The 15786-nt window shown below is 34.1% G+C and overlaps 1 protein-coding gene across 1 annotated transcript; it reads left to right on the top strand.

The window, feature by feature from the left end:
- Nucleotides 1-11919: 11919 nt before the first annotated feature.
- On the top strand, nt 11920-15778 carry LOC108338671 (aspartate--tRNA ligase 2, cytoplasmic). The gene is made up of 10 exons (XM_017575700.2): nt 11920-12545; nt 12893-13003; nt 13109-13222; nt 13423-13713; nt 13794-13904; nt 14028-14081; nt 14711-14790; nt 14881-14996; nt 15220-15334; nt 15455-15778. Exons 1-10 carry the CDS (start codon nt 12036-12038, stop codon nt 15579-15581), a joined length of 1629 nt encoding a protein of 542 aa, XP_017431189.1. The 5' UTR covers nt 11920-12035; the 3' UTR covers nt 15582-15778.
- Nucleotides 15779-15786: the final 8 nt, after the last annotated feature.

Genomic DNA, 15786 nt, shown 5'->3' with positions numbered 1-15786 from the left:
TGCGACAATCCTTCATCTGCTCCCGTATAACAAATACGTTATACGATCATCGCAAAAATAAGATTTTTCCGATACATGCACAAATAAGTAAGGGTGAGCTAACATGCAACACAACAATTATAAAACATGCATAAATGATTTGATATAAAGATCATATAAAATTTATGTCAGACATCCTCATATATCATCATACCACAATTCCTACTAGACACTCATCCGGATGATACGTTGATGAGTGGTCACGGGAGGTTATGCACTTATGATAACTTTTACTTTTTCTTACAAATTCACTTCCAAAATACTTCATACTATTCACAAGGTTAGTCCCCTCATATACCACAACTCACATTATACCATTACAAAACCTCCCCACAATACTCATATCATGAGCAAATGCATAATCTCATATCAATGTCATGCATTCACACATATCACATTACAACATATATTCTAAACATCTATACGCATAATTCCATTCAACCTAGAATCCACACTATTAGTAAAATACATTTGAACGAGCACTATTCACCGAACTCAACTGAACGAACGTTACAGGTCGAACGCTACTAGACGAACGCTACTGGACAACGCTATCTGCCGAACGTTATTCACTTAACACTACTTGGTTGGATCCTATTTGAACGAACGCTAGGGAATCATATCTTATTAAGCCGAACGCTAAAACTCTGAACAAATTGACCGAACACTCTTAGAACGAACACTGGGATCAAACACTAGAACGAACGCTCAACACCGAACGCCATACTAAATCGAACTTTAATAGGTCGGACGCTATTGATTAAACGCTACTGGGTCGAACGCTAAGACACCGAACTCCCTATTTGGACGAACGCAACTATGCTAATTGGACGAACGTCACTGCTAATTGGACGAACGCCACTATGCTAATCGGACGAACGCCACTGCTAATTGGACAAACTCCACTGCTAATTGGACGAACGCCACTATGCTAATTGGACGAACGCCACTGCTAATTGGACAAACGCCACTGCTAATTGAACGAACGCCACTATGCTAATTGGACGGACGCTAAAGAGATTCAACACAACCATAACCGAACGTTAAAACCGAACATCATATTGAATCCACTATTGCTTGAACGAACGCACAAAGATCAAGTCTCATCATGAACGAACGCTACCTATGACTGGTACCACCTGAGGAATCGTAGGCTTACTCATCTTATCTGCCTGATACCCGTTTCTTCCATACCTAAACTCACTTCTGACTCTTAAAGATTTCCAAACCCTCCCAACTCATTCTCATATAACAACACCAATATTGTTTCAAAGAACTCGTCCCTCACAAACCACCAAATCCACCATTATGAAAGCTCTTCATGAATGCCTATTACTGACAATAACATGCTCACCATCATCCACTACGCTACTCTGATCCTCAAACTCCCTTACTCACTAATTGAATCAAGGGACACTTCCCTTGTGACTGTTGTAACCAGAAAAATGTTCACCCATGAAGAACCTTCTTCAAAACTTCAATGACCTCACAAAAACCTTGAGAAATCTTCTCTTCTCCACTTATCTTCATTAAACTCTATTTGACTTTACAATCCCTAATCTACACATTTTTAACTTAATCCTCTTTTGATATATAATCATTTATTCTCCTTAAACTCAACACTTCTTTTTAAAACCATAACCACACCTGATGAAAATTGACTTTACCACCACATGCAGCTTCATAACTATGAATGTCTCAACCAACCCATACTCTGATCATTCACAATGCCCTCTTTCACCACTTATACTGTAACCACCCTTTACCAACTGTTCTAAAACCCTTTTCTTCTCCTTTCTTCCTCTATTGTGCTCTTTAATTCTCTAATCTTATACTTTTCCTACCAAACCGACATTCTGAGGTACTTCTTCCTTCATCATTTGAAACCTTTCATCTTAGCTTAAGCTCAAACATTTCTTCTATGTGAACTACTAATCTTGAAACATCCAACTAAACTTGACTCTGAGTCATCCACTTGCTGATAAAACTTGATCATGTCCTTCAAATTTTTCACTTAACTTGAGATCCTTACAATACTTCATTCTTCTTCAAAGACCTTATGTTCTCTCAACTTGAAAATTATGCCTTATCTGACTGCTTCTCAAAATCTTCTTCTTCTACTTCCTTTCTTGATACTTATTCCCCTTAGTCCACTTTAGAATTTCCTATTCCTTTCTTAACTTGAACTTTAGGCCGTCCACCACTTTCTTATTCAGATTCCAACCATCACTGATACATTGATCCATGTTACCAATCTCACACAATGCCACTCTGTTTCTCACCAACACCTCCCTTTCTTCTGACTGCTGACGTTACTGATATACTAAACCCAACTCACTTCTCAAACCTTACTACAACCATGCTTATCTAAAGCTTCTCTTAATCTAACTTCTGAACCTCTTGCGAACGTATGATATAAGATGTTCTGACTTTGTTTCTTGAAATTTTCTTCACCCATAACATTACTTCTAATCTCCAATATCTTCACCTGTCCACCGAAGCTTAACTTTTAGTCTTCAATCTCCTATCTTCGAGGCAAGAACTTGTCTCAAAGGCTCAAACCAATACCAATAAAGGTATACAACTCAAGTTGTCCTTGAATTTGCATTCCTCTACGACTATCGAGCACATTACACTACCACAAAAACAAGAGCAAGACAGGAATTATTACAGGAAATAACACTAAAATTCTAACTCTTTCTTATCTCTAACCTTCAGAATTAAGAAAGGAAAATCATCTATGGTAAAAGTCATGAGTGTGCACCCTCATTACTCTTATCAAGACGTTTTCTGTTCTCAAAACCTCTAGTTAGATACACACCTTACTATATAGACTCGGAGGAAATGGTAAATCATATCATTTACACTCAATTCTTCAGAGAGAAAACATGACAAACCCACAACACAGAGGTCATCCTAAGGATGAACTGCTCTGATACCATTAATGTAACATCCCAAAAATTCACCCTTTAAAATTCAAAATTTAAATATGGTAATAATACATTTACGGTAACACCCCGTAACCTCATACACAAATCTATACATGAGTTTTAAGTTCAGAGTTAACTGCAAAGATATCATTGAATCATTCTAATTTGGTCTTTCATCTCTTCCTTCATTTGCACAGGATCACGCAACAATCCTTCATCTGCTCCCGTATAACAAATACGTTATACGATCATCGCAAAAATAAGATTTTTCCGATACATGCACAAATAAGTAAGGGTGAGCTAACATGCAACACAACAATTATAAAACATGCATAAATGATTTGATATAAACATCATATAAAATTTATGTCAGACATCCTCATATATCATCATACCACAATTCCTACTAGACACTCATCCGGATGATACGTTGATGAGTGGTCACGGGAGGTTATGCACTTATGATAACTTTTACTTTTTCTTACATATTCACTTCCAAAATACTTCATACTATTCACAAGGTTAGTCCCCTCACTATGTCCAAAACCGGCACATAGACCAGGACCTCCTGCTCCTCTCACCACATAATTCATCCTTCTCTACATGAGACTGGATGATTATTAGAGTATCCGGATAACCTCCAACTGCGGGACCCTCAACATCAACATAGACACTAATATCATAACATTTCAGAATCTCTCCATGAGATTCATACCATACTCATATACCACAACTCACATTATACCATTACAAAACCTCCCCACAATACTCATATCATGAGCAAATGCATAATCTCATATCAATGTCATGCATTCACACATATCACATTACAACATATATTCTAAACATCTATACGCATAATTCCATTCAACCTAGAATCCACACTATTAGTAAAATACATTTGAACGAGCACTATTCACCGAACTCAACTGAACGAACGTTACAGGTCGAACGCTACTAGACGAACGCTACTGGACAACGCTATCTGCCGAACGTTATTCACTGAACACTACTTGGTTGGATCCTATTTGAACGAACGCTAGGGAATCATATCTTATTGAGCCGAACGCTAAAACTCTGAACAAATTGACCGAACACTCTTAGAACGAACACTGAGATCAAACACTAGAACGAACGCTCAACACCGAACGCCATACTAAATCGAACTTTAATAGGTCGGACGCTATTGATTAAACGCTACTGGGTCGAACGCTAAGACACCGAACTTCCTATTTGGACGAACGCAACTATGCTAATTGGACGAACGTCACTGCTAATTGGACGAACGCCATTATGCTAATCGGACGAACGCCACTGCTAATTGGACAAACTCCACTGCTAATTGGACGAACGCCACTATGCTAATTGGACAAACGCCACTATGCTAATTGGACAAACGCCACTGCTAATTGAACGAACGCCACTATGCTAATTGGACGGACGCTAAAGAGATTCAACACAACCATAACCGAACGTTAAAACCGAACATCATATTGAATCCACTATTGCTTGAACGAACGCACAAAGATCAAGTCTCATCATGAACGAACGCTACCTATGACTGGTACCACCTGAGGACAAACGTCCTCGACAACGACCGTTCCATATGAACGATCGCTAACCATAAAACATCACCAAGATCGAACGCTCACTATGGACGATCACTAACTGAAAACGTTATCAAGATCGAGCGCTAACAGTCACTAACAGATATCAAGACCGAACATTCAAGATTCCAACCTAGAATATCAAAGTACGGTAGAACGCTCGTAATCACTAATACCCAAAACCGAACGCTCAACATCCAAATCCGAGAATCCAAATTATGGACGAACGATCATAATCACTAATTCGTCAATACCGAACGCTCAAGATCTAAATTCACGAATATCAATTTAAGACCAAATGCATGCTAATACATCAAAATCGAACGTTCAGGATTCAAACCTAAGAATGCTAACTTAAGGCCGAACGCTTACAATCTGTAATACACGAAGACCGAACGCTAAAGATTATTCCTCATGATATCAATTGAAGGACGAACGTCTACAATCACTAATAGCCAAAACCGAACGCTCACTTATACCCAAAAACCGAACGCTCAGTTATATCCAAACACCGAACGCTCACTTATACCCAAAAACCGAACGCTCATTTATACCCAAAAACCGAACGCTCACTTATACCCAAAACCGAACGCTCACTATCATTAATCTAACAAAACCGAACGCCGGAGATTACTTCACTAGAATACTAAGTTCAGGACGAACGCCTAAAGTCATAAATTCACTATTTGAATACGATTTGGACGAGCGTCTAATATAGTACTAACGAACGTTCGTTACCTTGAAACACCAAAACCGAACGCTCATATACTTTGGCCGACCACTATTTGGTCGAGCACCAATTGGACGAACGTCCAATTTTGACTCACCAAAATTGGACGAACGTGCATTATGCAGAATTCTGCAGAATCGCCCAGAATGCAGAGAAAACCCAGAAACCCCTATCTTCATCTCCTTCTTCCCAAATTTTTACCCAGATTTGCAGCAACCACAACATATCTCAAAAATCAAAGAAATAAATCAAACTCTCATTACCTCTTGAAGACTTCCCTTGTAAAATTTAGGATCTATCTTCCCCCAGACGTGCAGATCATGATCTCCTTGCAACTTCCAACAGTTCTCCACTTCTTCTCCCAGATCTTGATGCAACAACTTCACTCTCACAAGAAGCCCAACCCAGATCCTCCTCTCAGCTCTTCTAACGTTGGTATAACTTACCTTGGGTGCTCTTTGGACGGTTGAAAATGGAAGGAAGGAAGGGTTCCTTTCCTCTGGATGCTCTCCTCCATGCCAAAAATGAGAGCCTTCTTTTGCCAAGCCCTCCCCCGTAAATGCACACCTCTCCTTTTCTCCCTTCCCCCAATAATTCCACTCCAATCATGCAAGAAGTGGGTGTCCCCACCACTAAGAAAATGAGGTCCTTACAGGTAATAAGTTGAAATTTGTTGAAAGTGAAGAGGGAGGAGATGATGCATTGATATGTTTTTTAGAGAATAAGGAAGAGTCTTTGATGTTAGACTTTGGAACATCCTTTCATGCCACATCAAAGAGAGAATTATTTTAGAATTATGTCCTTAAAATTCATGGTAAAGTTTGCCTTAAAAATGAACAATCTTATAAGATTATTGGTAAATGTGCATTTAAGATTAAGTTAAATGGATCAATATGTGAATCAAATAATATTATTCATATTTCTATCTTAAAAGGAACTTAACCTCATTAAGTCAATTGGCGGTAGAAGGCTATACAATAGTTTTTCATAAAGATTATTAAAATATTTCAAAGGGTTCAATGACTATCTCAAGAATAGTACATCAACCATGTTTTACATAGATTTAACATGGAAGATATCAAGTTAGTTAGAACACCATTGGCTAGTCATTTTCGTCTATCCAATGTTCAATTACCTCATATAGATGAAGAAATAGAAATCATGGCTAAGGTTCCATATGCTTCAACTATTGGAAGTTTGATATATGTGATGGTCTATATAAGGCCAGACATTAGCTATGTAGTGAGATTTGTGATTAGTGCATATTTATGCCTTTATTTAGCCTTTAATTTTGGATTCTTAATTGTTTCTCATGCTTTAAAAGATTGTTTTAATTATGATTTTTTATAATTAGATTTATTGAGCATGAGATAGAAAAACATGTTAAAAACAATTTTTTAGTTGCATAATTTTTTTTTAATATTTTGAGGTATATTAGTGTAACTGCAATTAAGTTGAGCTCATGGAGGTGTCCAAAATAAATTGATTAAAATTTCATGACACTTTAAAGATAAATCCAAGAATATGAAAAAATCAAAACCACAAAATCTAAGTCAAACATTACATGAAGAAGACAATAAAGTGATGGAAAAGTCAAGAAATTTGGCTAAGCCAAAAAAGAGGGAACAAGCAACAAAAATTGGACTTTACTGTTTTTTCTACAAAAATGGCTACAATAATTGATACATGTGTATGATAAAAGATAATTTGGAGAAAATATATCTTTAGATAGTTTATTAAATATTTTAAAATAATTAACTTATTTAACTATATGAGTAAATATAAAAACATAATATTTGTCAATTTTTTTTTAATCTAGCGAAAATCTTAAATATTTTTAGATCTCAAGGATAATAAAATATATATATTGAAGATATTGGATTATTTAGAAGATAAATTAGAGGAGATTACATTATCTAAAAGAATATTACAACAACAGAAAAGCCGAAACAAAATCCAATTCAATTTCTATATAAAGATACTTGAATAAACATGTTAAGGGAGCTTATAAACCCTTTGAGTGGCCTAATTTCGTCTTTGGTCTCATCTTTCATGTTCTCCACCCTTTATTTTTTTATTTTTATATTATTTATAAATTCAATGGATGACTAAACTTTTGGGATTGATTCTCATATAAATTCTTAATGGATTCTGATGTTAGAATGTAATAATTGATTTGTTCTTTTGATTATAATTGTGATTTTTTTTATCTATAAATGTAATAATTGATTTGTTCATTTGATTATAATTGTGATTTTTTTTATCTATGTCTTTTGATTCTTAATCAAGTAAACGTCAATTTTTACATTGTAACAAAGTTTACATGGTGTTAAATATAATAACATATCAATCATATGAATCCAAAAGTTTTTAATTTTAATTGAAAAACTATTTTAATTAAATTTAGAAACTTTCATGTGATTGAAGAGTTTTTATTAATGATTGATAATATACTTTGATTAAAGATGAAAACTTTAACAAGAATTAATCAATAATGTACTTTGGTTAATTAACTTTTTAGTTAATATAAGAGGTAAAAGAATAAACATGATTAAGCATAATAATATTTAATTAAGAATGTAATTTGGTTAAATTTACTATGATTAATCTACAAAGTTTTTTTTTAATTGAGAACATATTTTGAATAATAGTGAGAACGTCAACAAATTAATTGAGAATTTAAATTAATTAATTTGAAAGTCTAACATAATAATTAATTGAAAAATAATATTTAGACAATAATTAATTGAACAATAATATTTAGATAACTAATGATAAATCCTATTTTGAAAAGGCAGTAAAATCAACCTATTTTCTTTCTTATATTTTGTCTCTTTTTATCTTTTTCTAATTTTATTTCATGCTTTCATTTATTATTTTCTTAATTAATATTTTATGTATTTTATTTATCTTTATCTTCTTATATTTATTTTATTTTATATTTATCTTTATCTTCTTAGAAATCAATTTTGAACAAATTCATAATGTACTTTAATTAATAATAATATTTAATTGAGAATCTACTTTGATTAAATTTACTATGTTTAATATGCAAACTTTTTATTTTTAATTGATAATATACTTTGATTAATAATGAGATTGTAAACAAATTAATTGAGAATTTACAATAATTAATTTAAAAATCTAATACAATAATTAATTGAAAGATAATTTAAATAACCAATAATGAATCCTATTTTAAAAAAAGCACTAAAATCAACTTATTTTCTTTTTTTTTTCTCTTTTTATCATTTTATTTCTTGCTTTCATTTATTATTTTCTTAATTAATATTTTATTTATTTTGGTTATCTTTATCTTCTTATATTAATTTTATTTTACTTTATTAACCTTTTTGTATAGCTTTTATAAGAAATAATTTATTAGGAATGAATTTAATGTTCATTGAGAGACGACTTATGATTGATTTTTTACTAACTAATTTGTTAACTACTGACTTAGAAGTCCTGAGGTTGCTATGGTAAAGTAGCATTAATTTGATCACATTAACAAATATGTTATAAATTTGTTAGCATGTTTACGTGAAATCTTGGTAAAACTCTTTAGGAAGTAGTCAAATGGATTTTAAGGAATCTAGAGACACCAAAAAATTGTTTGTACTTTAGTAAGGAAGAATTAAAAGTACAAGGCTACATAGATGCATACTTTGGAGATGAAGTTGATCATCAAAGAAGTATCATTAGTTACATTTTGAGAGTTAGTATAACAACTATTAGTTGGATGTCATAAATACAAAAGATTTTTACTTTATCCCGGATAAAGGTTAAGCATATAGTAGTAACAAAAGCCAATAAAGAATTAATATAGCTTCAATGTTTGTTAATAGAGTTGAGATTTATCTAGAATAGTGTTTTGTATATTGATGAGCAATCATTTGACAAAGAATTCAATATCTCATTCTAGAACAAAACATGTTAGTCTTCGTTATCACTTCATCAAATTTTTGATTGAAGATGAGGTTTTTATGGTTATAAAAGTTATAGGAAATAAGAATCCAATAAATATGTTGACAAAGGTAGTAATTGTCAATAAAGGTAGTAACCATTAACAAATTGAAGTTATGCTCAATTTCAATTGACTGCTAAAATAACATACAAATTGAAGTTAGTCTTCAAGTGTGAGATTCTTGGAATTAGTCAACAAAATAGTTTTGATAGAAAAGCATGTTGTTTTTAGAGAGAGAAATTAAAACTCAGTTAATTGAGAATACTACATAAATATAGATAATAAGATGTGCAGATTATATTCATTTCATTATGTATAAATACTTGTGCATAAAGTTTATTACTCATTCCAATATAAAACAAAAGAGAGGTAAGATAGAGAAAATGAAGAATAATATTCTATTTTTCTAGGTTTATTTGGGTTGTGAGTTGTGTTTTGTAAACATCTATTTTATAATTTTCTCTTTCAAATAAAAGGTTTACAAAAACTCGAAAACATAGGCATAATTGGTTGAATTCCATTGTCAATATTGTGTGTAATTATTTTGCATTTATTGTTGTTCCCCACAAATTTGAATATAGGAAATTTGTGTTATTTCCTAATACTCTAATATGTATTCCATGTCATCATTCAAATCAATAGTAACTTTGTCTTTGGATACATTGTCGGATGTCTTGTACTTACTTCTTGTCTAATGACATGATCAACACTCCTAAATATGTGAATTTAATATCAAAATCACAAGCTGCAAATCTTTTATTCCGCAAAAATAAGGGACATCTGAACGTGGGACCTTTACATGTACATGAGTGTCATCTATGACACTTAAACAATCTTATAGGGTTAAAAAATGGTCATAAGATTAAGAAGTAATACATTATGCATGTCAACTTACACTATAGTTCGTACAATATTACCTTCAACTATGGAAAAAATTGACTTTTGTTTAAAATGAGGTTCGACTTCGATCCTAAATAGTTTAATGAAGAATTATTTCTCCAACATCAAAATTGCATTCAACATATTATGAAAATGTCGAGAAACAATTTCCCCAAGCGGATAGAAAAAGAATTAAACAATTCGATTGTTAACGTTATTGTCTAATGATATGAAGAAATTTAATAACTTATTCCTTAACAATGTATTGAAATCCATCACTTACCAACTTAGTTACCTTTAGTCGATGACATAAGTTAATGAATACTTCTAGTCCTATGCAATAATGTAACGACATTGTTCTGTATACACTAAGTAAGATAACTTTGATCGATGATGTTCTTTTTGTGATACAAACTCTAAAATATTGTTAATGAATAACAATAAGTTAATGAATGCTTATAGTCCTCTACAATATTATTCTGTGCACACCAAGTAAGACAAAACTCTAAAATATTGTTAATCGTTATAGTTTACCGACACAACTATTAAATGCATAAACAATTATGCAAAGGATAACAATACTTTAACAACATTTTAACATCATCTACATGTCATTCTGTGATTGGTCCTTGTTGGTGTTTATTATTAGTAGTGGGTTTAAAGCCTAACTCAACCCCACAAAACCGACTTGTAGGGTGAAGTTTGCACCCACTTATAAACTATGAATTGGCCTTATCACTAGTCGATGTGGGACTTCCAACACACCCCCTTCACGCCGAGGTATAGACATCTCGTGCGTGATAGTAGAAATTGGGTGGTCCGATAACGGTCCGATAGTGGGTGGAATAGAAGAATAGAATGCCCACTTACAACTCGCTAGGATAGGCTCTAACCATGACTCTGATACCATGTTAGTAGTGGGTTTAAAGCCTAACTCAACCCCACAAAATCGGCTTGTAAGGTAAGGTTTGCCCACTTATAAACTATAAATTGGCCTTATCACTAGTCGATGTGAGACTTCCAACATTATGATTATTATTATTGATTGTGGAGTAATTTTGGACCAATCACAGAATAACACGTAAATAATGTTAAAATGTTGTCAAAATATCATTATCCTTATGCAAAATACTGTAAGGGTTCGATTTGATTAAAATCACCCCTAATAACATCAACCTAGTTATCAATATCTTTATAAACATAACATCGAGTAATTGCTCTTATACGCCATGTCAAATTTCTTTTAAAAAAACACTTATATTATTTAATTATTTTTTATTCGTTATATTTTCCTGCACATAATTCATCTCAATATCATTTATAAATTAAAAATTTACAGTTGAGTTAATTATAACAAAAATAAAATAAAAAATAAAGCACTCAAAAGAATTAAATTGGTAGTTTTTCAACATATTTTTTGCTTACATAAATCTTAGAAAGGAAAGAAATAATTCGTACTTGTAGTTTGGTTAAAAAATCGACTCAACATCATCTTTTTTATACTGACTACAAAGTTTTAACTTTAATGTAATTTTTGATGTTGTGGTTAGGATTTATTAATTAGTTTTTGATAAAAGAAAAACCTAGCCAACAGGGATTGACAAAAAGAAAAATTTAGAAAAAGGAAAAGAAAATAATAGAGCAAGACATTGTTTTATAAAGTGTTAGAAAGAAGAAAAAAAGTATGAAGCCTGCGTGCCAATACCACGGATTTGCATTTCCATTTTCAAATTACATAAATATACGATCCACTTTCGTAGTATATATATTCTCTTCCTCAGTTAAAAAAACCACAAACCTATCAATTTTATTTCATCGCCTCAACATTTTAATCTTATAACTAAGTCTTTAGTAAACCCAAAACCCGAATTTCGCACACCAAAACGATGTCGTCTTCCGAGTCCCAAGACCCGGCCGTCGCTGCATCGGAGGCCCAGATTAGCAAAAAGGCAGCCAAGAAGGAGGCCGCCAAGCAGGACAAGCTTCGTCGCCGCCAGGAAATCGCCGCCGCGTCTGCCGCCACTGCAAATCTCTCCGTCGACGAGGCTGACCCCCTCGCTGCCAACTACGGCGATGTGCCGCTCGTCGAGCTGCAGTCCAAGACGCCCACTGATGTTGGCGAGTGGACCCGCGTGGAGGCGCTCGGCGCTGCGCTGGAGAACAAGACGGTGCTTATTCGAGGGAGGGCACAGACGATTCGACCGGTCGGGAAGAAGATGGCATTCTTGGTCATAAGAGAACACGGCTACACGGTTCAGTGTCTGGTGCAGGCGCAGCCCGATACGGTGAGCCCGCAGATGGTGAAGTTCGCCGCCGCGCTCAACCGCGAATCCATTGTCGATGTCGAAGGCCTTGTTTCGATCCCCGCCGCTCCCATCAAAGGCGCCACGCAGCAGGTTTGTCTAGTTATTAGGGTTTGTAAAGTCTGTAGGTTACGTTGGTTCCTCTTCGATTCAATGCTCTCTGTAGTGGCAGGTGTACAGAGACTCTGAAGACACGCATTTTTTTTAGTATGAAAAATGAAAAATATTGAATGGGATTTTTCGGTATATAATGTTATAATTCTGTTTATTTGAAGATTTGATACATTTAAGATAAGTGGTTAGATTTGAAGATTGTGATTGCCAATTGAAAATATTGTTACTTGAAGATACGTATTTTCATGTTTGCTTTTTCTTGTAGGTTTAAAATTAATGGTTGAATTTGGAGTTTGTGGTGTTTATGGCTTGGTTTGTTGGTGCAGGTGGAAATTCAAGTGAGGAAGTTGTATTGTATCAGTAGGGCTGTGCCTACTCTGCCGATCAATCTTGAGGATGCTGCTCGGAGTGAGGTTGAAATTGAGAAGGCTGTTCAGGTTCTCTTTACTAAAGATGTTTCCTGTTTATGTGTCTCTGATTTTGTTTGACGAATGCGTTGTCATTGTTTCGGTCTTGCTTTATGTGCTTGTTAATGGCTGCAGGCTGGTGAGCAACTTGTTCGGGTTAATCAGGACACACGGTTGAACTTCAGAGTGCTTGACGTGCGAACACCAGCTAATCAAGGAATTTTCCGTGTTCAGTCTCACGTTGCTAATGTATTAATTTATTTTTTGTATCTCCGATGATATTCTGAAGACTTTATAAATTTATTTTAGCTATTACAGTGGTCTTCAATTTTATGTTTATTGAAATAAAAATTTCATACTGATTACTGAGACTCTCACTTAAGCTATGCAATTGTAGTTGGACTTTGAGCCGAATGGTTTGATTAACTTTTAATTGCTTAATTGTGCAGGCATTTAGACAGTTCTTATTATCTGAAGGTTTTTGTGAAATCCACACTCCAAAGTTGATTGCTGGATCTAGTGAGGGTGGAGCTTCTGTTTTCAGACTTGACTACAAAGGCCAACCTGCATGCCTGGCCCAGTCACCTCAGCTTCACAAGCAAATGTCTATATGTGGAGATTTTGGCCGTGTTTTTGAGATTGGTCCTGTATTTAGAGCAGAAGATTCCTACACTCACAGGCATCTGTGTGAGTTTACAGGTCTTGATGTTGAAATGGAGATTAAGAAGCATTATTTTGAGGTATATTTGGCTTGTTGGCAAATTTGATGAAACATTTGAGGGACTAGAATGATTTGCTGATGATTTGAGTTTCTTGGCAGGTTATGGATGTAGTTGATAGATTATTTGTTGCAATGTTTGACAGTTTGAACCAACATTGTAAGAAAGATCTGGAAGCTGTGGGGTCTCAGTACCCGTTTGAACCTTTAAAGGTGGTTATTTTGTATTATCATAAATATCTTATGTAGTCGATTGTTATGTAGTGTGCAATGTGAGATGTAAATAGATATTGTGCTACTTGTTTCTGATCTGACAATAGCCCTGCGAATGTGCAGTATCTGCGGAATACACTACGCCTAACATATGAAGAAGGGATTCAGATGCTCAAGGTATGTTTAAAATTCCTAACTTAATTTACTAGCAAGTGGTATATAAAAGAAGTGGATAGGATGATGGTGATGCCTGAATCTTACATCTTTATTCTATTGTCTATTTCATAACACCTACAGAAGAAGGGAAGGGGTGTTTAAAGTGCTACTTTAAGTATATCTCACATTTTAATCTGTATATTATTATTAGTGCACAAACAATTCGCAAAAGTCATGCAATTCAATATTTGAACATTAAAATAATGTTTAACCTCAATTCTAAAATTATATTATAAATAAATGTCACAGGGAGACCATGGTAATGTAAACCTAAATAATTAAGCTATTTTTTGTTCAAGCTCATCCTTTCACTTTTTCATTACTAGTTGAAATTCTATTTAGTTCAAAATAATTGCTAGGAACACCCTCTCTATCACTATCTACTAGTTGCCAGAATTGGTTGAAAATTACTAGTTTTGATGGGTTCTACTTCCCATTTAAGGACCTCTGTTGATTTAGAAGTGAGATCCACCAAAAAGTCTGAGTTGTGATGGTTAGATTTCAGTCACGTTGAACGTAACTTCAACCCAAAGTTGACTTAAGCTGTAGAATAGTGGGAGTTTTCAGTCTGCTTGTTTTGCTATGCGCAGGATGTTGGAGTAGAAATTGAACCTTTTGGTGACTTGAATACTGAAGCGGAAAGGAAATTGGGTCAACTAGTCTTGGAGAAGTAAGTCCTTTTCTTACCTTTTTTTTACCACCAAATATTATCCTTTAACGTGACCTGTTATTTAAGCTAGTTTGCTGCTACTGTATGTAGGTATGGCACAGAGTTCTATATCCTTCATCGATATCCGTTGGCTGTAAGACCATTTTATACAATGCCTTGCTATGACAATCCATCATACAGCAACTCGTTTGATGTCTTTATTCGAGGTAGGCAAGGATTTTTTGTCATAAATTGCATTGGCATGACAATCTTGTCCAACTGATTTAGTATGTCTGGTTTAATTGTCATGCTTATATATATATATATATATATATATATATATATATATATATATATATATATATATATATATATATATATATATATATATATGGCTGTGGTTTCTGTTCCTGTTCTGATTTGAATTACTGTGGGTTCCTTGTTCCTTAGGTGAGGAGATAATTTCAGGAGCTCAGCGTGTTCATGTACCAGAATTTTTGGAACAACGTGCAGCAGCTTGCGGCATTGATGTGAAGACAATATCTACATACATTGATTCTTTCAGGTATTATTTTTCTCCTCTTACTCTTTTCTCATATTATGTGTTTGTGCCTCCTGCTACTTACCTCTGGTAATTAAAAAATTGTTTAGCAAAAACCAATTGCTTGATTTTGATAATTTCCAGATATGGTGCACCGCCACATGGTGGCTTCGGAGTAGGGTTGGAACGTGTTGTGATGCTTTTCTGTGGCTTGAATAACATTCGCAAAACATCGCTTTTCCCTCGTGACCCACTTAGGATTGCTCCATGATAATGTTATGTCCCAACAGTTAGTTGCTCAAGCATTCAGTCTTTCAGTTTTTTTTTTATGTTTAATCTGAAACATTATTTAAATTCGCAGTTTTGGAGCTGATATTTAATTTTATCATGATAAAATGTTGACATGCTGTAACTGTCTTTGTGTATTGAATTGACCCAGTTTTATAAAGTCCATCTTTCTCCACTAAATCATAAAT

The sequence above is a fragment of the Vigna angularis genome, chromosome 7 (genome assembly GCF_016808095.1).
Source record: "Vigna angularis cultivar LongXiaoDou No.4 chromosome 7, ASM1680809v1, whole genome shotgun sequence".
Classification (NCBI taxonomy): domain Eukaryota; kingdom Viridiplantae; phylum Streptophyta; class Magnoliopsida; order Fabales; family Fabaceae; genus Vigna; species Vigna angularis.
Note: the sequence above shows the minus strand (reverse complement) of the source record. Positions and strands in the feature narration are given on the sequence as shown.

Bases quoted from the DNA above. Each gene is read 5' to 3' on its own strand.
- LOC108338671 (XM_017575700.2), top strand. From the start codon at position 12,036: ATGTCGTCTTCCGAGTCCCAAGACCCGGCCGTCGCTGCATCGGAGGCC. The intron at 12,546-12,892 runs GTTTGTCTAGTT...TTGTTGGTGCAG, and splicing joins TCAAAGGCGCCACGCAGCAG to GTGGAAATTCAAGTGAGGAA. The intron at 13,905-14,027 runs GTGGTTATTTTG...GCGAATGTGCAG, and splicing joins ACCCGTTTGAACCTTTAAAG to TATCTGCGGAATACACTACG.